Source organism: Eublepharis macularius, chromosome 5, assembly GCF_028583425.1.
Source record: "Eublepharis macularius isolate TG4126 chromosome 5, MPM_Emac_v1.0, whole genome shotgun sequence".
Lineage (NCBI taxonomy): Eukaryota > Metazoa > Chordata > Lepidosauria > Squamata > Eublepharidae > Eublepharis > Eublepharis macularius.
Window position 1 is genome coordinate 74414330 of NC_072794.1, and position 23251 is coordinate 74437580.

At 41.6% G+C, this 23251-nt stretch overlaps 1 protein-coding gene across 2 annotated transcripts in view; it reads left to right on the forward strand.

Annotated features, from left to right (window-relative positions):
* The window catches only part of WLS (Wnt ligand secretion mediator), a 59261-nt gene that overhangs the window by 25913 nt on the left and 10097 nt on the right, over positions 1-23251 (forward strand). For both annotated transcript variants that reach the window (XM_054979631.1, XM_054979632.1), the window contains exons 5-11: positions 1172-1308; positions 1989-2157; positions 2837-2934; positions 3819-3882; positions 5130-5273; positions 17075-17158; positions 17547-17700. In XM_054979631.1, coding sequence (XP_054835606.1) covers positions 1172-1308; positions 1989-2157; positions 2837-2934; positions 3819-3882; positions 5130-5273; positions 17075-17158; positions 17547-17700 — 850 coding nt within the window. The remainder of the gene's footprint in view (positions 1-1171; positions 1309-1988; positions 2158-2836; positions 2935-3818; positions 3883-5129; positions 5274-17074; positions 17159-17546; positions 17701-23251) is intronic.

Below are 23251 nucleotides of genomic sequence, written 5' to 3' on the forward strand. Positions count from 1 at the left end.
GGCTGCACTTTATTGGGAGCAGAGGAAAACAAAATGGGGGTATAGATGGCTGGATCTTGTCTTGGCTTTGAAAAGTAAATTGATTACCAAAAAGGAATGTGCCTATAAGAAACTGGAATGCTTCCACAGACATTTAAGAGTTCCTTAGAAAACCATACCCTAGTCACCAGTCTGTTAGTGATGTGGAATGTTGCCCCGTGGAGAGCCTCCACATTCCCTATAGATTTTTTCCCTTTGAGATACCTTTGGTGGTATTCTATCCTTCCCTTCCCCTCACCTGCTACATTAACTAGCTTTTCACTTGCCCTGCTGGTAATCACTTCCTTGACTTCCTCCAAAGCAAGCAGTTTTATTCCTTCCTGACCACCAGCACTTGTCTGTCACCAACTGTCTGTTTTTGGAATTAAACTTTGTGAAGTCAGATGGAAAATGAGAAGTGGATTTTAAGATACAGTGATTTTTACTGAGACAGAAACATTTTTGTCTGGATTATAAGGTTTAGAGGTTTTTGGTTCCCATATTACTTAGAAGCAGACAGAGCAGATCTTAAGTGACCAGTTTACAGCACCATCTCATTAAAAGTCAGTAATTTTCTTAACTGAAGTAACTGATTGCTTTACACAAGTATTCCTCGTCTAAAGTGCTGTATGACACTAGCTGGTGAGTATAACTTCACCTGTAATGCTGGTAAACTGTTCATTCCTGATGGTTGACATAGTTGGAAAATGTACATTTGTGCAGAAACGGTAAACTATGGCTTGATCAGGTTGGATTTTGCTTATGTTCAGAACTTTGTAAAACCCTCAGTTCCTTGGCTCATTGTGTAAATAAGAATTTCTTTGTATTAAGATTCTTTCATGGTTAAATCACTATGTAAAGACATTCTTCATTGCCCTGGATAGCTCAGGCGAGCCCAATTTCATCAGATCTCAGAAGCTAAGCAACTTAGGCCTTGGTTAGTAATTGGATGGGAGACCACCGTAGAAGACCAGGGTTAAGTAACTATGTAAGGATATCATTCATTTACTACAATATGCTTATTTGGGGGAAGGGAGAAGTGGCTATGAGGCTTAAGTAGTTATGTTAGCATCTTGTATTATAGAAAATATAGAATGGATTTTAAGATGGGAAAGCAGAGAAATGCAGTTGTGAAACTTGATCTTTTCTCCAGGGCATCCATCAAAATGGAGGCTTTACAAAGGTGTGGTTTGCGATGAAAACCTTCCTTACACCTAGCATCTTTATCATCATGGTGTGGTACTGGAGACGGATCACAATGATGACACGGGCACCTGTCTTACTGGAAAAGTGCGTACAGATAACCTTGGGAGTCTTATAAAGCAGCAAAAACCATGAGTGTTATTGAAAAGTGCTTTTACAACCTTTGCATCAGTTAGCTGGTTATGGGTTGGCCAGACTCAGCCAAGCGCTGCGCTAGTTTTGATTGGCTTGCAGTAGCAGTCCATTCTGCTGTTGGCACTCTCTTTGTATAAACTACTTTTTTTGTATAAAGAACTTTTCTATACAGAGAGCTTCATTCACTGAATTTGGCTCTAATACACAGAGATGTTCATTGGAATGCTTCAGTAGGTCTTAGAGATGGGACCAACACCTAGCTTATTCTATCTGTGGAATGGTCTGAATACAAAACAGCTAGTACAAATATGCTAAGAAGGCATTGGTCTTTAATTGACGTTAAGATCAGTGCTTTCTTTTGAATGTGGACCTCATTGTCTAGTCTTGAATTGAACCTCCGTTAGCTTTTAGGGAAAAAAACCTAGTAAAGACTGCCATAAGATAGTACGTTTTAACATGTAGAATGGAAATGAAATTTTAATTTAACTGGGTTCAGCTAACCTTAGTTATTTTCTAAAATCACTGAATGAACATGTCCATCTCAGTTTCTCTTGTAATTTTATTGGCATTATTGGGAGTGGTTCTTTCTCTTAAAGGGGAAAGGGGTTTTGAATGTGTTACTCCTTTTTCAGAGTTATCTTTGCTCTCGGGATCTCCATGACATTCATAAACATCCCAGTAGAATGGTTTTCTATTGGGTTTGACTGGACCTGGATGTTGCTTTTTGGAGACATTCGCCAAGGAATCTTCTATGCAATGCTTCTGTCATTCTGGATCATCTTTTGCGGAGAGCATATGATGGTGTGTATGAACTTTTGGTGCATGTCTGAAAGAAATTGGGTTCAATCTGACTAGGCTTTGTTCTGTTGCAAGATCCTTCCCATTCCAGGATATGGCAGGAATTGTGGGACCCTTGTAGATGAGGCAAGGAAAGGAATTAAACATTACCAGCTTCCCTGCCCCTTTCACCAGCAAAAAAGCTGGTAAGACACTCCTATTGTGACTTTCGACAGGGGTAGACATGTAGGGAAACCAGGGTCTGTATAGAAATTACCAGTCCGTTTTATGGATGGAGGTGGGTTCTCTCTAAAGAACAGTGCCTTCCTATGCTTAGGATGGGTCCAGATCTCACTAGCCCTCTGCTTTTATGACTTCTGGTGGTGGTGAAGAGATACAACGAAATTTAACTGCTTACTGTATAGAAATTGCTGATTTCCAGTGAATGTGTGTGTGGGGGGGGGGTTGAAAGGTCCATTTACTTTAAATTCATTACTGAATCTGTGTAGTTGCATTGATTTACTAGGCTGAGATATATTTGTGTGTGATGGAAGTAACGTTTTTCTCGAAGTCTGATTCATTAATGTTCCCATTTGCATTGTGAGTTTGTTCTTGATGGTCATTTTAATTCAGGTGAAATCATTAGCCTTTTTGGGTCTTTCATTCATCATTTGTAAATCATTCTTTCTCTATTTTTCATTAGGACCAGAATGAACGAAATCATTTCTCTAGCTACTGGAAACAAGTTGGGCCAATTGTTGTTGGCTCCTTCTGTCTGTTTGTCTTTGACATGTGTGAGAGGTAATGGAGAGATTATTCTGTTAGTTTTTTAAATGTTATTGCAGTAACGTCCTCCTAATATCTAATAGCCAAAGGTAGTTTAAAGCTACAAAACAGGGTCATCCCTGGCTACAGTTAAGAGTTCTATAACTGGGGGAAGCCCTGGGTTTGCAGAAAAATACAGTTTCAAAATATCAGTTGGAAGCCCAAGATATACCTCCCCATTTTTATTTTTAAAAACATGATTTTGTGCCAGGGGAACAAATTCTTTAAAGCTTCCATTGTTTGTATTGTGGGTAGCTTTAAAAGGAGATTAAGCAAATTCATGGAGGCTAGGTCCATGGTGGCTATTAGCCACAGTGACTCAGTGGAACATCCATATTCAGAGACAATGATTCTTTGAATACTCGTGTTTATGGGGCAATAACAGGGGGAGGCTTTGGCGTCCATGCCCTGCTTGTATGCCACCTTAGGGTTTAGAGTTTGGCAACAGTGAGAAACAGGATAGTTAACTAGGAGACCATTGATCTGATTCAGCTGCATGGCTGCTGTTATGTTCTAACAAGGTTCTAGACTACATTGCAGTGAAAAAGACAAGTGTTATTTTCAAGTTCTGTCCTGGACTTTAATATTATGTTCTGGCTCACTGCTACATTTGGTGCACAGTATCCCTATAAACAATCCTTGACCTATTCTTGACCTGTTTTTCCAAATATTTTGGCATTGGCAGGCCTATAGTGAGATTTGAAACACTTTTAAGTCATTTTAAGTGAATATGTAGCCCACTAGTGCCTCTAAATAATTTTTTTTGGCCCTTCCAAATTGCAAGGGAAAATGTTGCTTTATTTTGTGCTTTATTGTGTCTAATTTGTTCCTTGTGATACATGATTTTCTTCCATTTCCAGGGGAGTGCAATTAAAAAATCCATTCTATAGTATCTGGACCACAGATGTTGGCACAGAGCTGGCCGTATCCTTTTCTTTCCATATCAACAATGGCAATGCATATGGCAAGGAAAATGAAGATTTGAAATGGAAACTACATTTTCCTTGGAGGGGTTGCTTAACCTGCAGAAAATCTTGTTAACTCTGGGAATGTGCCACTGATAAACTGGTAGGGGGGCTTTTCAGTTAAATGTTATGGCACATCTCGGTATCCTTTGAAGAGATTGAAAACTCATAATACTTTCCTGCAAATTTCATGTGCAGAGCTGCCTTTAGACCAAGAAATGACAATTTGTTTGTTTTTCCTCAGAAAGCTGGTATGCATATTGATATAAACGATGTTTTCATTAAATGTATAAGGATGATAAAACTTGGGTGTCATTGCAGGGCTCAGATTCTGCTAGCTTACAGTTGAAAGATACCTCCTTTATGTACATTCTGCTTTAGAGTAAGGCAGCATATTCACCAGAGCAGTGCTTTGTATTTTTTATACCCTGGCAGAGGCTCCTAAAATTAGTGTTCGTGTTGAATTTTCTTCCATTCTTTCTTTTGTTTTTAAAAAGCCTGCTCATGCTGGGAGCATTTTCTGGCTGCTGTTAATTTTTAGTATGGAGTGAGATAAGCTAATAGGTTTAGTTCAACCCCCTCATCATAAACATCTGGCAAGCCACACCCTAAGATTTCATGCTGGTGGCTGTTTCCCAGCTTCCTCATATGCGTTAGTAGAGCAGAAGTGAAAGGTTCCACTGAGGTTTTCTAGCCTGCTAGCATTTTGGTAATTTATCCCACATTAAATGCCAGTTATTGTAGCAACATGGTTAAGTGGTTGGGCTACGAGTCAGCACTCTGCTGGTTCGACTCTTATGACTGCCATGAGCTCAGCAGGTGACCTTGGGTAAGCCACTCCTCTCGGCCCAGTTCCCCAGCTGTATTGAGAGGATAATAACACTGACTTTGTTCACTGCTCTGTGTGTGGTATATAATCTGTCTAGAAGGATGGTATATAAGGACACTGTTGTTGTTGTTGTTACTCAAGCCTGTGGGAACAGCTACAGGACATCAGGTCTGGAACTGACTTTTATGTGCTCATCAAGCCACACTCAGTTTATATTTTCTGTGAGGATAACACAAGGCACTCTCCCTCTAAACTTCCAGGTAAGCACAGAACTGTGGTGATGATACTTAAACAAAGTGAAATAAATTACCCATTGCTATCTGAGTCTCTGTTGACTGTGTGTGTCAAGAGGCTGCTCCCTTAACTTTACTGCTCAGATGGCATTTATTATCGTTGCTGGGATCTGCCTCTGCCTCTACTTCTTGTTCCTGTGTTTTATGGTGTTTCAAGTGTTCCGAAACATCAGTGGCAAGCAATCGAGCCTCCCAGCAATGAGCAAAGCGCGCAGACTTCATTATGAGGTAAGGGATTGGAGTGCAGAACATCTGATCTAAAAAAACGTGCAAACCCAACAACACTCTGCTTTGGTATCCCAGTCAGTTCTAGAGTATTTTTTTTTAAAAAAAATTTTATTGGTGAGTTTATATTTCATGTTTAATACATACATTCCCATCATATCTGATTTACTCTAACCCCCACCCTTTCCTCCCCCCTCCTTATCGACTTCCAACAGCTTTCCAACCCTTAACCCTTCTTATTACTTAACTTAACTTCACTTATATTCTTCTATAACACATATATTGTAATATCTCTTACTCTAAGCATATTCAAATTGTTTTATATATATACTATATTAAAATCACTAATCCACCAATGTATCCATTTTACTCTTCCTTGATTAAACTCTATATTCTAAGTAAGATTTGCTTAAACATAATACTAGCTTAGATTATAATAATTAAATTCCCCCTTAATGGTAAAGTCGCTTATCTCTTCTATTTACAACATCACATTTTAATAGTTCTCGAACTGCCACAGTTCTCCCTTCACATCCCATTTTTTTTCTAAATAGTGTTTCAATTTCCCCCAATCAGCAATAAATTGTCCTGGATCAAGATCTTTAAGTTTTCTTGTCATTTTGTCCATCTCCGCCATGTACAGCAATTTATAAATCCAATCTTCTATAGTTGGTATTTCTTGTATTTTCCATTTCTGCGTGTACAAAAGTCTTGCCGCTGTGGTCATATAAAATAACAATGTTCTGTACTGCACTGGAACACCTTCCATTCCCAAGTTCAGTAGCAACAATTCTGGGTTCTTATTTATTTGGATTTGTAAAATTTCATTAATTGCTTCAATTATATCTCCCCAGTATTGCTTAGCTACCTCACAAGTCCACCACATATGATACAGTGACCCTTCGTGCGTTTTACATTTCCAACATTTGTCTGACATGTTAGTATTTCCTAACACAATCTTCTTTGGTGTTAGATACCATCTATAGATCATTTTGTATACATTCTTTTTAATGTTCGTACAAGTTGAAATCTTCAATGTGTTTTTCCACAGGTGCTCCCACGCCTCCATTGTTATTTCTTTATTGAAATTTACTGCCCACTTCACCATCTGGACTTTTACTATTTCATCCTCCGTATGCCATTTTAGAAGTACTTTATAAATCTTTGAAATTTCTTTTTTTCCTTCTTGTAATATCACTTCTTCTAATTCTGAGTTTTCCATTCTTATTCCTCCTTTTAAACAGTCCGAATTGAAAAGATCTCTGATCTGTCTATATTGAAACCGTCCATAACAAGGAGACAGCTCTTCTTCTGTCTTTATTCTTATTGTTGAATATTGTATTTGTGTTATCTCCTTGTAGGTCAAACGTTGCTGTTCATTGTCGACAGTTCTTGGATCTATTACTTCATACGGAACCACCCATTGTTACTGGAACTGCTCTATTAATAGGATGGGGAGTTAGCTTAGCAGTCCAGAACTAAAACAGCGCGGATCTAGCCAGCTATACCAAGGTCCATTTTCAGAAATCCCCGTGACAAAGAGGCAGACTACAGATGTTCAATCAATAACGTGTATTTTCTAATAGTGTGACATATGCCTGAAATTACACACACATCCAAGATTACATACAAGATCTAAGAAATACAGAGTATGAACATTAGAGACCTGAGCAGGAACCCCACGATGACAAAGGGCATACTCACAAGCAGTAGGCATGTCAGAGATATAGACGTGACATGATCCAGCGCCCGCACTGGAATCACGGAGAGACAGCAAGGAAGTGTGATGGGGCTGGCGCGCGCGCACCCTCAGGTTTGAGGGGCTAGCTTATATACTTTCAAAGCACCCAGGGGCTGGCGCCCCTGTCAGTGGTTCTCACGACTTAAATCAAAGAAATTGAGCCCATCGGGACTGCCTTGATTGGACCATGTTTGAAGTCTGATTAATTTATAAATGACACTTTTGGGGAGAGGGGAGGGGAGGAGGAAGGGGAACCGGGCCGTTTGCTCGTTCCCAGACTCATCCCAGTGCCTTCAAGTCCGGAGTGCAAAGGTTGCTTTGATGTGCGCTTGTTGATTGCCCTGGCTGACTGATGATCAATCTCCATTCTGGATAGGTGTTAAGAAATGCGGAGGAGAGTGGGATTCTCTTGCAGCGTACGTGATCTGCTCGTTTCTTCGAAATGGCTTCCCAAAGCAGGCTGTTCCCCTCGGCTTCTTGGCTGTTGGCTAGGACTTACCAGCAGATTGTCTGGCAGTGAGGACAATCAGCCCACGGGAGGCTCCCGGCAGGAGCTGGCCAGGGAGCGCCTGGCCACCCTCGCAGAAGGTTTCCCCTGGCTGGCATCTGGCTGCTGGCAGCGTAGCTAGAGCCCAGAGTGAGGCAAGCTCTCATGGCAGGCAAGGGAGCAGCGTTTAAGACACAGTCCATGGTTGGCAACAGGGCAGCATCACACAGGAGAGTCCAGATATAAGCTTGAGCAGGGCAGTGCCACGTAAGAGTTTTGAGAGCAATTGTCCAGGAACTGTCAGTCTGTTGCAGCATCAGATATGAAACTGACACGTGTATTAGAGGAACACAGGCACTGCAGTCTTTTGGTGTAGAGCTCAGACCCAGTTCATGGCTGGCCTCTGGAGGGAGGGGGGCTGCTCAGTAACAATTCCCCCCCTCGGGGACCACCCGACTCAGGAGGGTCGGTCCCCGAACATGTCTTCACTGTTGAGCAAGAGTGGCACGTCTGGTGGTCGAGCATCCAGGGGGTGGGAGAGGGAAGGGGGAGGAAGGGGAGGTGTCATTTGCAAATTTGGTATGGAGAACCACACAGCCAGATTACAAAATTTAGATCAGCCAATGGGCTGCACATCTCTGTGTCCACCTCAGGAAAACTACCCATATAGGTATGCATAAACACATGTACATAAACACATACACACATATTTCCAAGATGCACCCGTTAGCACAAGCAGGAATACACAGTTTCATAATATGCAAGATAACTCATATGCACATACTTAAGGGCAGAGACATTTCACAGAATGATCAGCGGTTATAAAAACACAAGGCAATTCATTCAGGTAAAAGCGGGAAGCAGATCATACATGGTTTGAAACAATTCATCTCTCATTTCCGGGTGAGGGGTACATAGCAACTCATAAGCCCAGACACAGGTGTAAAGCAATTCATGAATGCATAGTAATTCATGGGTACAGAGCAATTCATAAAAGAGCAATTCATAAACACAAACCAATTCATTCATAGACCTATCCACTCATAGAGGGTGGAAGTAATCATACAAGACTAGACGTCGCATCACAATTCATGAATAAACATCATTCCCATGTGGCTAGACTCAGAGGTGGCTTACAGTGGTACAGATGCATACATAAGAACCATGGTTATTTCATATATGGCCAAAATCAAAAGCAAAGCAGAGACATGGGTACTGGTGGTATGGCCATAGGCTAAGCTGAGGACATTTTATAACGAAATAAAATATGCATAGACTCAAAACATAATGTGGTTCATAGTACAAACAAACACAAGGATAATGACAATAATACCTAAAAGCACTATAGTTGAGGAAAACGGATTTGAGAGAACAATTCATAAGGCATACAACTTGGGGAACTAAATTCATAGGACTACACTTCCTAGAAGGCAAGTCGTTGGAATAAGTCCATAGGGACCGGGGGAGGAAAAAGATCACAGATGGCGCAGTCCACAGCACAGCTATGAGACTGGGTTGCATATATACAAGAGACAAGCAAACTTAGTCCATGTGTCTGTGCACTCCCCTAGACATCTGCGTTGAACTGCAGCGCTGGAGCGTGGGCTGGTAGACAAGACGTCAGGCACACAGTTTCTAGTCCTCATGGAGGTGGAGCCACAGGTGGCCGTCTGGAGGCAGATCGTGGGTCGAGAGGTAGAGAGGAACGCTCCCTCCCCTAGTCCACAAGAGGTCCTCAGAGCGGTGTCCGGCAGGCAAAGTGTCCATGGGACCGGTTCAGTCCGTACGCATAAATGTACACACAACTATCCTGGTTCATAACAACAAGGGCAATAAAACAAGCAAGGGATGGACGGAGAGCACCAAGACCTGGAAGACCAACATAACAACAATTGGGTGCATGGTCAGATTGGATATTCCCATAGCGGTGGGGCTCCAGCAGAGGAGGGCTAAACCGTAATATTCAGTATTACATTAATAATTAAAGGTAGTAACCAATAAGCAGTAATCAATTATAGCGGGTCAATAAGCAATGAGCGACCAGTAGGAATCAGCAGGCATAGTATACACCATCAGTAGGCCATAGTCACATGCAATCAATAATAACGGGTAGATGCAAGCATACAGTATTCACAGAGGCACAGTTTACAGTATAGCTGTCAAACGGGGTTACGCATATATATACAGAAACAAGCTCATTCAGCCTATGAATACATGAAACAAGAACACACTTCCACTCCGCTGTCACTTCGCAGTGCAGGGTCGGTGGGGATCAAGGAGGAGTTCTAGGCACACAGCTTCTGGTCAATTGGCTGGGTCTCCGCTTGGTGGAGCTTGGAGGTGGATGGAGTCATCTCCATTCCCTGTGGTCTGAGCATGCAGTAGCTAGGCTGGTAGGGGTGAGGCGCCCTAATAAAAGAGACCTCCCCCCCTAGTACCCAAGGGGGCTATACATCAGAGCGGCTTAAGGTAGGAGCTGCTGGGTGGGCAGACAACCTCATTGAGCATCATCATAGGCATCTTACATTCATATAAATCATGCATGCTTTTATACACATAGTACTAGTAAGCCATAACAATATGTATACACATACAGGGTGAAATGCAGTGAGGTAACACAGGCATTAAGGCAGCATAATCAATGCGAGAGTCCAATGGAAATCCAATAGTGTCAGTGAAAAGCAAACAATCAGAATGAAAGGCAGTGCTCCACAAAAACATACAAGCATAGAATAAATGAGGGCATTATGTCAAAATAGCACATATAAAAAACAACTGATAAAAATAAAGCATATCAAAATTAATTCAACCAGTATAGTGATGGAATTCCATCTTCCATATAAACCTTATACTTCTTCCAGATTGTGAAGAGGCTTCTTCGAATATAGTGGTGCAAAAACATAGAGTCTGCTTTAACTTTATCGTACCACAAATAGGCATGCCATCCAAACAACTTTTTGTGTCCCTCCAAAGCCAGCAATTTACGGTTTTTTAATGTTATCCAGTCTTTTAACCATGCCAGACAAATTGCTTCATAGTATAGTCTTATATAGTCTTATATTGGGCAGTTGGAAACCACCTCTTTCCTTCGCATCCTGTAATACTTTCATTTTCACACGTGGTTTTTTTGCCTGCCCACACAAAGTCTGAAATTTTCCTTTGCCATTTGTCAAATTGTTTAGAGTCTCGGATAATTGGGATTGTTTGCAACAAGAACATCACACGCAGTAGAACATTCATCTTTACTGCTGCTATTCTTCCCAACCATGATAAATTCAGTTTGTTCCATTTTATCAAGTCTCTCTCTATTTGTATCCACAATTTCTCATAGTTATTTTTAAATAGATCTATGTTTTTCGCAGTCAGTTCAATACCAAGATATTTTACTTTATTAGTTACCTCACAATCCGTTATCTCTATTAGTTGTTGTTGCTTCTGCTTGGTCATGTTTTTACATAGTATCTTCGACTTCTTTTTATTCACATAAAATCCAGCCAAATCTCCAAATTCCTTTATTTTATCTATTATTTTAGGCATATTCTCAATTGGATCGTCTACTATTAACATTATATCATCCGCAAATGGTCTGACCTTGTAGGAAAATTCCTTTATTTTTATGCCTCGGATTGTATCATCCTCTCGTATTTGAATCATCAGTATTTCCAAGATCAAAATGAACAACAACGGAGACAGAGGGTAGCCCTGTCTTGTACCTTTGCTTATTTTCAACTTTTTAGTTAAGTCGTCATTCACTACAATCGCTGCACTTTGGTCTCTATAAATTTCTTTAACTGCTTTTATGAACTTTGCTCCCATTTGCAGCTTTTCCATAGTGGCAAACATAAAATCCCAGTTCAGATTGTCAAATGCTTTTTCTGCGTCCACGAAAAAGAAACCAACCTCCCTATCACAGTGCTTATCATAGTATTCAATAGCGTTTATTACTGTCCTTAAATTGTCTTTAATTTGTCTATTAGGTAAAAATCCAGCCTGCTCTTCTGCAATAAATTCCAACAGCCATCCCTTTATCCTTTCCGCCTAAACTTTTGCAAATATTTTATAGTCATTGTTCAGCAACGAAATTGGTCGATAATTTTTAACATTGGTCAAATCCTGTCCATCTTTCGGAATCAGTGATATATTAGCTTCGTTCCATGAATCGGGAATCTTATGGCCTTGCATAACTTCATTCATTACCTCTCTCAAAAAAGGTGCCAATTCGCTAGCCATCATTTTGTAGAACTTTGCCGTCAGTCCATCCGGTCCCGGTACTTTCCCTAATTTCGTTGATTGGATGGCCTCTTTTATTTCTTCCTCTGTCACTTCCCTATTTAATTTTTCTTTCCATTCCTCTGACATCGTTGGAAGTTTCATTCTTTCCAAATACTCCGCTATTGAATCTCTATTCACTTCTTTTTTCTGGTACAGTTTTGCATAAAATTTATAAAAAGCTTTACTAATAGCTGGTTGGTCCAATAATGTTCTGTCTTCCTCTCGTATTTTAATTATGGTTTTCTTCTCTTTTTTCTTTTTTAATTGCCAAGCTAAATATTTGCCAGGTTTACTTGCACCTTCAAATGTTTTTTGATTCATTTTTTTCAAGTTCCACTCCAACTCTTTGTTATTCATTGCTGTCAATTGCTCCTGCAATATTTTTATATCCTGGTATATACGTTTCTTCCCTGGTCTTTTCTTAAGTTGTATCTCTTTGGCTTTAATTTTTTCAGTTATTTCCCTTCTTTTTTCTTCTTTTCTCCTTCTGTCCCTTGCATTCAAGTCCATCAATATTCCCCTTATTACAGCTTTGTAAGTGTCCCATACCTTATAAGTTGACACATCCTTATTTAAATTGTATTGTATAAAGAACTTGGTCTCCTTTCATAGCAACGCCATATTATCTTCTATCTGTAGCAAGTCTTCATTTATTCTCCATCCTCTTCTTTTAGTATTTTTTCCAAATCTCCACATGATAGGATTGTGATCTGAGCCTACCTTAGGCATTATCTCCACGTCTCTAGTCCACAGCATTAGTTCTTTGGAAGCCCAGATCATATCAATTCTTGATAGAGTAGCATGCCTCGCAGAATAAAAGGTATATTGTCTGTTTTTTGGATTTTGTCTCCTCCATACATCTTCCAGACTTTCCTGTTCCTTAATTGCAAAAAACGACTTTGGCAAAAGTCCTCTTTTTTTTGTGCAATTTTAGATTTCTTATCTTCTTCCAAGTTTGTAACTCCATTGAAGTCGCCTGCCAGAATTATTTGATCATAGGTCAGCTCATCGAGTTGTTTTTGTAAATCCTTGAAAAAGTTTTCTTTTGCACCATTGGGTGCATAAATTCCAATCACCAAGGTCTTCTTCAAGTTCCAAATTATTTCCACTGCTAAATATCTAGCTTCTGCATCACTTAAAATTAATTTTGGCTGCAGTTCCTCCTTTATGTACAACGCAACTCCTCTCTTCTTCTTTTTGGAGGCTGCTGCAAATTCATTTCCAAGCTTTACAAATTTCAAATACTTTAAATCCTGCTTTCTGATATGTGTCTCTTGGAGACATACTATATTACATTTTTGTTTTAAAAGCCAGTGGAAAATAGCCTTACGCTTACAAGGTGAGTTTAGTCCATTTACATTCCAAGATATTATTTTACACTCCATGATCACATTCTTGTACTTTTTGGTAAGTCCTTTTCATTGTCCCTAATAAAGTTTTCCATCTCGTGACCCAACCTGATATTTCTCCTTACTCCACCAAATTCAAATGCCAGTCCTTCTGGTATTTCCCATCTGTACCTAATTTTCAAATCCTTTAACATCTGGACCAGCTCTCTGTATTTTTTCCACTCCAACAACACCGCTCTGGGCAGTTCTTTCATGACTCTCACCACCTTCCCGTCGACTTCTAATGGTTCCTGAAACGGTTTGCTTACAATTGACTCTCTTATGTTTCTAGTCGTAAATTGCACGATCATATCCCTTGGTAGCTTCTTCTGAGCTGCAAATTTTGAGTTAATTCTGTATGTCACGTCCAGAAGAGCTGCAACCTCCTCTTCTTCTTTCCCCAGGTAGCCCGCCAAAGTTTCTGTAATCTGCTCTTGGGCTGTTTTTTCCACAATCTCTGGAATCCCACGAAATCTGAGTTGCTTTTCCATTTGTTTACATTCAGCTACGGCCAGTCTTCCCTTCATTCCTCGCATCTCCGTTCTCTGCACGTCTGTTAAGGTGTCAACTGCGTTCTCTACTACATTAACTCTCTGCTGTGTAGCTTGCAAGTCATTTTGTACTTGGTACATTTTTTTTGTGAGTTCTGCCATCTCCGATTTTAGAGCCTCTTTAAAGTCCTTAAAATTCTCCTGCATCATTTCTTTAAGCTCTTTATTTCCTTCTGAAACTTTTTTATCCAAATTCTCCAGTGCGGTTTGCCACTCCTTCTTCGACATCGTGGGGCTAGCTCTACTTCGCTCCCACATGTCCACTCTTTTCCTCAACTCTGTGGCGCTAATTTATTACTTTCTGTTATTTTTAAAAGTCCAGATTCAGTTTATTTTTTAGAAAGAAGAGTTTGCGTAGTCCAAAGTGTCGGGCGTTTTTTCTCTATGGTTTTATATTGAAGCAATCGCCCTTACCTTCACCAAAGATGGCCTACTTCCTTTTTCCTTGAAGTCACAGCTTTGCCCTGTTTCAAAATGGCGACCTTCCGCTTCCGTTGTTAACAAGCCGCTTCTTGCCAGTCTCTCTATGATTCTGACGCACTTCCTGTTCCTCTTCTTTTCACAGCAGTTCTCACGATATTAAAACTTTCTCACAGTCTGCTATCTCTTCCCAGCCGCAGGTATGTAAACAATAGTCAATTTTTCGCGTTAACTTCTCTTTACAATGTCACTTTTTAAAATTTAATTTGCCGGAACCTCCTCCTTTACATAACAAGTCTCTTGCAGTTTTTAGATTCTCTTTATCACTTTATTCCTTTTTATAATCTGTCCCGTATTAAGAGATAGCAATCTTTACCTTCTTAGACGTTTCTCTTGGGTTGTAATCGCTGCTTCAAGTATCCAATTAGTTCTTATTCCCTTTTCGGTTTACTGAAGCTTGGGTATGTAGGTCTTATGCCAGAAACTGACTCCAGAGTCGCTGCAGAGATTTTAGCAACCTTTCTTCGGGTGGGACCTCAAGAGTGGACGGGGGCTCGTTGTGTAGAACCCCCCTCACACCCGAGATCAACGTGCCCTCAGGTTCTTAAGTGTACTTGCCTGTTCTCCGCCTGATAACAGGGGGCTGCGGGCAGTTGGCGCCCCTCCAGCCTCCACAAACAGCAGCACGGACAGCCCAGCTCCCTGAGCTGCGTTAGACCTCCATGAATCCCAAACCAGAAGACCCCAATCAGTTCTAGTGTATTGAATGCAAGAACCAAAAGTATTTTGTCGCTAACATGGTTTTTGTGAAGAATAGTTGTGTAAGGAACAAGTAACACACACAATACAATCTCACTTATCTGGAAGGTCCAAGGGATGTGTAAAGTGTTAATTATAATCAAGTATCTCTAGAGAAACAATTGGTTTACACATTTACAATGATACAAAACCACTCCCTGATCTGATACCTACTGACTTGAAAGTAAACAGAATTCCACGTGACTTCCTCCCAAGATGTATGGAGCTACAGCTTTTTTGACACATTGACTACAGAGTTCAGATAACAAAAAATGGCTTGAAGAAAACAGTTTAATTTATTTCAGATCGATATGTAAATTTCAGTCGCCTTCACTTCTACAGCTCTAGAACATGCCAGGCTCTTCCTCTGGCTCAGTCCTTTTTTCATGATCTGTTCCCTGTCTTCTGCCTTAGACCCAGCTCAGCCTTAGCAGACAGAAGTCTAGATATAACAGCCTGAGATCTCAGTCACTGCCTGAGATGTCATTACTGCCATTTCTGTCACAATTATTTGAGTGCCTTAAAATATAGATTTTCATAGTGGCAGTTTTGCAATGTTTTATGCACACATGCCTACAAACACCAAGTCCAGTTTGTTTTATATGGCCATCTCTTGGTAAGAACAACTGAAACTGTTTCAGACTTCTATCTCTTCTTTTAGAAAGTGTTTCTTGCCCTTGCCCTTATCTCTTCACACTGATATCTCAATATGTTTCTCCTGGTGACATCTCAAGACCTCATTCAACTCTGCCTTTTCTTTCCTGTCTGGATTTGCCTTACAGAACACCTGCAGAATTCCTTCTTGTCTTTCAAATCTCTCCTCAAAACCCATCTGCTCCATGAAGTCCCTGTCCCCTGCTGAAACTAAGCCTAAACACATGCAAATAAAACACTTTGTCTTTAGGGGTGTGCTCCAAGACAATTTCTGTTTCACTTCTGTGGGAATGTGGGAAGGATATATATATATTTGGGAAGGACACACACACCACACACACACACACACACACACACACACACACAAAATGATGGAATGAAGGATAGGTGCTGCAGCAACATATGGCAAATCTGTGAATGAGGTTTTTCAACTACAAGTCTTTCCTTGGTGTAACTATTTTTGTACAGCTTCACAGTTGAGCTGACTAGACTGCCTTTTTTAGCCCAGCCTCTGGATTATTGAAAAAAAATGTCCGTGTCCTGATTTATTATCATAAATAAGTCTTTTGTTGGTTGTTGTGGGTTTTCCGGGCTGTATTGCCGTGGTCTTGGCATTGTAGTTCCTGACGTTTCGCCAGCAGCTGTGGCTGGCATCTTCAGAGGTGTAGCACCAAAAGACAGAGATCTCTCAGAGATCTCTCACTGAGAGATCTCTGTCTTTTGGTGCTACACCTCTGAAGATGCCAGCCACAGCTGCTGGCGAAACGTCAGGAACTACAATGCCAAGACCACGGCAATACAGCCCGGAAAACCCACAACAACCATCGTTCTCCGGCCGTGAAAGCCTTCGACAAGTCTTTTGTTATTTACATGTCTGACCCTTTCTTTGAAAGGGTCAAAGAATCTGTTTGTCTTCAAGCTACTTCCATGTAGCTGATGGGGTGGGGTTCCATCCCAGACAGTCCATTTAGTTGGTAAGGCCAAGACTCCCCACAAAATACCACCTTTTAACTTTCATCTGATGTTTTACATACTCTCATAGGTCAGGATAGATAATATCATTATTGAAAGGTTAGCTGAAGTTGTGAGCCAGCTTTTAAAACGTGAATTAGGGGAAAGAATCTTGGTTTTTATGATCAGATGCAGAAGGGTCTGAGAGCAGCCTTGGGTAAAGGCAGAGCCATCTCCAAGGATGTGTGTTTGTCCAAGTCGTAAGCTGGAAGATAAGGAGACATCAGCTGAGATGCCTAGTTGGAAAGGAACTCTTCCTTCTTCCTCATGTCTCCCTGCAAGAGAAGACTAGTCATGGAAAAGAAAGAATCCCCTCGTGCTGGATTCACTGCGTTCTAGGGGTTCAACCTGCTCTCCTTTCAGCCTTCCTCCAGCAAAGAACAATGTAATTTTGTTTAGTTCCCATCTTACAGAAACTCTGGGTTAAAGTATTTTGAGTTTTTAAATAGAATGACAAGTGTTACATTGTTGTCTCTCCATAGGGGCTGATTTTTAGATTCAAGTTCTTGATGCTGATCACGTTGGCTTGTGCTGCCATGACTGTAATATTTTTCATTATCAGTCAGGTGAGTGTGTAAATGGACTTTATCTAGGATTGTGACATATATTACAAAAACATCTTAGATAAATTTGGGGCTTTGGAAAACACATTTTGTCTATAGTGACCTGTTGTTCCTAGAGGACAACCTTTATGAACCTCTGGGGCTTTCAACCCTTTTCCAAGAGAGAGTGGTATGCACTTTTTAATGTGAACACTTCAGCATTCGTTAAAACTAGGAGATGGGCTTGGCTGTAGTCTCTTTAAACATTTACGCCAAGGCTGCTTTACTTCTTTCCTTGTGGTCATTATAGGGGAGAGAGCAGCCCTTTAACTTCTGTTGGGCTTGGGATTCTCAGTTCTGTATGTGTTTGAGCTCCTGCCTCACTTGATTATACCTTTCCCCCCTGTCTTAGGTGACTGAGGGCCATTGGAAATGGGGCGGCTACACGGTTGAATTGAACAGTGCCTTTTTCACGGGGATTTATGGAATGTGGAACCTTTATGTCTTTGCCCTCATGTTTCTGTATGCACCTTCACACAAAAACTATGGTGAAGATCAGTCAAATGGTAAGATGAGATTTGGTTCACCTGCAAGCAGGCTGAAGTTCTATAACCAATAATTAGTTGACTGGTGCAGCTTATGTGTTTTAGGAGAGCCCTATGATTGCCAGCCAGAGTGTATTAAACATGGAATCATGAAATCCCTGTGTTTGAAAGTAAGGCAGACAGATTATGTTGTGTATAGGTACCATATAGCTGGGATAAAGAGAAGATCTATAGTTCTGATTAGAAGTATTGGCCTGTTTGCCACTCTAATCATGCATCAGTATAACCCAGCTGTAGTACTTGGATAGATAATCTTGTATAGAACTAGTATGTGTAAATCTCCTATTTGAATTGCACATATATTTTGTCTCATGGATTGATCCATTAGGGATAGTTCTGGTATGGGCACCTTTCTTTGCCATCCTGACTACCTTCAAATTTGAATGCAGCATTCTTTAGAAACTTTCCACACACAAAAAACACTAAGCATAACAGAACAAATCCAATCAGTAAATTTCAACAATATCCATAAGCAAGGTGGAAAGTATTTATATATGTAGCTATGCAAAGCTATGTACTAAGTTCTACTTCTCTTAGGCTACCAAAGCAAAATTTTCAAAGAGAAAACCCCTCTTATCTATACACATTCATAAAAAATTGCAAAGTTATAAAAGTTCAACTGCAAATCCTGAGTCCAGGACAGGGTTTCCATCATCTAGTGAAATTAGGTTTTAATATTATTCTGTCCTTTAATCATATTAATTCTGTGAGTCTGGTGTTACAGTCTTCCAGAGTTTATTAAGTTACACTTCATTGTTGTGTCTTCTGTGTAGTCCCATATGTGATCTGTGCATGTACAGGCCAGCCACGGATGTTCGAAACCTCCTAAAGGCACGAGTTGCTCTCCTAGCTTTTTTGCACGCTTTTCCCTAGGCAGACCTATACAAGATGGGGTGAGTGGCTCCTTCCCTCTGTTCTTCTTTAGCCATTGCTAAAGGAGGATGTGTTCTTCACTTTGGTCCTCGATTCCAGCAGGAGATGTGATTTCAGGCATTCAACTCCATGGCTTCGAAGGCTCTTTTCAAGAAGTGTCCACGTTGTGGAACCAAGATAGCCCATTTGGATGGGCACAACAAATGCCTGCTATGTCTGGGTGAGGGCCATGACACCTTGTAGTGTGTGGTCTGTAAACAGTTTATGCCCCAGGTGTGCCATGAAAAGGTGTCACAATTGAAAGCAGCTCTGTGGGAGTCAGCCCTGAAGGGCACTACAGACTCCAAGAATATTAATGCTACAGATAAAGGACTGCAACACCCAGATCGGGTCACCTCGGTTCTGTCAGCATGTTCAGTACCTGCTGAAAAGGACCAGTTGGTTCCAGTCACTCCCTCGATAGTTCCACCCCAGTGTCAGTCAGAGCCGCCTTCAAACGATACTAAACACAAAGTGAAGCATGCTGACAAATGATTGACTTTGAAGTCACAGAAGAGTAAAAAGTCCACCTCTTCAGCTCTAACTACATCTAGTCCACCTAGGATTCTGAGAACTCTTTCTGCAAATGCCATATGGCGTTCTGCTTCAGCACCATCCCTCTCAGAGGACAAGATACCAGAGACTGTAGAATTTTCGACAGCCATTTCCCCATTGCCGCCTTCCCCTATGAGGCCTGTGGAAAGACAGAAGACTTCTTTGGATCCATCTGAGAATAACAGTTGTTTGGAACTGGTTCTACACCATAGATGCCATCGGTTCCATCACTCTCTTATATAGTTCCCTGTACTATTACTATGCTTATGGGTTTGAAGAGTCACCGGGCCTGCACCCACCTACTCAGTACTTCTGAAACAAGGATGTTCATGTCCCCGTTCTTTCGGGACCAAGAAGTAGGAAGGCCAGAGCTACATTGGTTCCAGTCACAGTTCCTGATGACAACAATGTTCCAAAACCAGCCCTGAACCCCACTACACACTTGGATGGTGACTCTGATGTTGGTTCGGATATTGCTTCAGAGCCTTCTCCACCAATTTCTAATGGAGGACTCTGCTCTGTCCCCAAGTGAGGATTTCTGCTTCTATACCAAACAGTTAGTCAAGATGGCAAGATACCCTTGGAGATTGAGGTGAGCTGCTCTGCTCCGACCTCTTCAGATTCATCCTTCAAGGTCCTCCACTCAGAAGTGGCTGTACTGGTGGCATTCCCAATAATGCAAGGCATGCTTGATGTACGAAAAATGTATGGTCCAAGTTGGCCTTGACTCCAGCAATGTCTAAGAAGCTGGATGATATGTATAAGATGAAACAGGAAGGATCAGGTTTTTTGTTTACTCATCTTTCCACCAAATCCTCCAAAAAAGCACAAGCTGTTCGGCTCCAATGGATGAAGAGGGCAGGAAGCTCAGTATACTGGACAGAAAGGTTTATGCTACCACAGTCTTAAACTTTAGAATTGGCAATTATGAGGGAATTATAGCCCAATATCAGCTTTTCTTATGGGAAAAAATCAGCCCATACTTGAGCTTAATCCCAGCTGATAAACAAAGACTGGCAAAAATTCTGCAAGGAGAAGCTTTAAGGCTCTCCAAACAACAAATTATTACAGCCAGCCATATTAGGGACTGCTCTTCCAGGGCTATGGCCTTTGCGATTGTAATTCATAGACAGGCGTAGCTCAGAACCACCACGTTAGCTCTTCACCATAGGATGAGGGTAGAAGACCTTCCTTTTGAGAGGACAGACCTATTTTTGTCCACTATGGATGACGCACTCAAAAGATAAGATGACACCTCAGTCTTTGGGTATTATCCCCCTCTAGACAAAGATTTCCTCCAAGGCCATATGTGCCTTATAATGCTAAATACAACTGATGCATATGCTGCCCAGAGGCTCTAAGTGGCCTTCTTCTTTGGCCTCTGTTCAACCTCAGAGGAGGTATTTCTGAGCTAAGTCAAAAGATTAGGGGTATGCACCCCCCAAAAAATTAGGTTTCCTGCTTGGAGTTTACCTGAAGCAGGAAAAAAATCCAGAATTACCAGAATCCCAAAGTGGCAAGCTGCTTCGGGATTCTGGTATTTAGCTCGCTTTGGTATGCTCTGTAAAGATTAGGTGTATATTGAAGTGAGGGGGAGCAAATCCCCCAGCCCCCCTGGGCCAAACCCACCACCCCACTTATCTGGCCAGCAGGGAAAAGGGAGGCTGATCAGCTGGGTGGCAGGGAAGCCCGGAGCCAGCTCCTGCGGGGCACACACTGCCTCTTCTCCTGCCTTAGCAGCCAGCTGGAAGGCAGGAAAGCCCGGAGCTGGCTCCTTTGGGGCCTGCACCACCACCTCCACTGCCGCAGAGGTCAGCTGGTTGGCAGGAAGCCCTGAACCGGCTCCTGCGGGGCCCGCGCCACCTCCTCTGCTGCCTAAGCGGGCAGTGGAGAAGCCCGGAGCCAGCTCCAGCGGGGCCCTCGCCGCTTCCGCAGCGGCCAGCAGGGCAGTGGGGAAGGCCCAGATCAGCTGCTTGGTGGGGATCTCCCTGCTAAACAGCTGATCTGCGGGTTTAAATGCCCCTTTCCGTGCAACATCACAGCAGCAGGGAAAGGGGCGTTTAAACCCCTTGACCTGAAGCTTCTTGAAGCAATATGAATCGCTTCAGGAGGCTTTGATTCGTGGTTTCTGAATCATTGCAAATCGGGTATGATTCGGGTACTTTATCCAAATCTGAAACCCGAATTGCACACCCCTATTCTCCATTACCAAAGGATCAGTCTGGGTTTAACAAACAGGGCTTTTGATGCTAAGCCGTCTTGTGCCATGACTGTCAATAACTCATTTCCTCCACAGGCCTGGGAGTCAATCACCCTGGAGGCTTGTGTGTTGTCCATAATCGAACAAGGTTGCTGCCTGGATTTTAAGGTAACTCCATGCAACATTCCCTCTCTGCTCAAACCTCCACCCCACCTTATTTTTAGAGGAAGTGCAGTTATTGCTACTGAAACAGACCATAGAACCAGTTACATCCAGCTGTGTTGTGTGTGTTATGTGCCATCAAGTCACCTCATCATCCTATCATTAACAGACTTGCTCAGATCCTGCAAACTGGAGGATGTGGCTTCTTTTATTGAGTCAAGCCATCTTGTTTTAGGTCTTCCTCTTTTCTTACTGCCTTCCACTTTTCCTGTCATTACTGACTTTTCCAAGGAATCTTGTCTTTTCATGATGTGACCAAAGTACAATAGTCTTAGTCTTGTCATTTTAGCTTCTAAGGAGAATTCAAGCTTGGTTTGATCTAGTACCCACTTATTTGTCTTTTTGGCTGTCCATGGTATCCACAAAACTCTCCTCCAGCACCACATTTCAAATGAATACATTTTCTTCCAGTCAGCTTTCTTCACTGTCCTACTTTCATATCCATATATGGCAGTGGGGAATACCATAGTTTGGATTATCTTGATCTTGATTCACAGAGAGACATCTTTATCTTTAAGGATTTTATCTAGCTCCCTCACAGCTGCTCTTCCAAGTCTCAATCTTCTTCTCAGTCTTTCTTCATTGCAGTCTCCCTTCTGGTTGATGATTAAGCCAATAGAAAATCTTGAACAATTTCCTCATTGTCAACTTTAAAATTATGTAATTCCTTAGTGATTACTTTTGTCTTCTTGATGTTCAGCTGTAATCGTGCTTTGGCGCTTTCTCCTTGAACCATCAGTTGTCATTTCAAGTCTTCAGTGTTTTCTGCTAGTAATGTGGTGTCATCTGCATATCTCAAATTGTTAATGTTCTTTCCACCAGTTTTCACTCCACCTTCTTCTAGATCTAATCCAGCTTTCCTTGTGATATACTCTGCATAGGGGTTGAACAGGTAGGGAGATAATATGCATCCTTGTCTGACACCCTTGCCAATTGGAAACTATTCTCCTTTCTGTCCTGACAATAGCCTCTTGTCCAGAGTACAGGTTGCGCATCAAAACAATCAGATGTTGTGGCACTCCCATTTCTTTTAACACTCTCCATAGCTTTTCATGATCCACAAGTCCAAAGCTTTGCTGTAATCTATAAAACACAGGTTGATTTTCTTCTGAAATTCCCTGGTATGTTCCATTAGCCATCGTAAATTTGCAGTGTGATCTCTAGTGCCTCTTCCTTTTCTGAATCCAGCTTGAACATTGGCATTTCTCATTCCATATATGGTAAGTCTTTGCTGTAGAATTTTGAGCATCGCTTTGCTTGTATGGGAAATTAACGTGATTGTCCGATAGTTACTGCACTCCTTAAAAAGGTGCAAGCACCAAGTCATTACTGACCCATGGGGGGACGTCGCATCACAATGTTTTCTTGGCAGACTTTTGTTACGGGGTGGTTTGTCATTGCCTTCCCCAGTCATCTACACTTTGCCCCCAAGAATCTGGGTACTCATGTTACCCGACCTCAGAAGGATGGAAGGCCAAGTCAACCTTGAGCTGGCTACCTGAACCCAGCTTCCACCAGGATTGAACTCAGGTCGTGAGCAGAGCTTGGTCTGCAGTACTGCAGCTTACCACTCTGTGCTACGTGGCTGCACTCCTTAGCATACCCTTTTTTTGGAATTGGAAT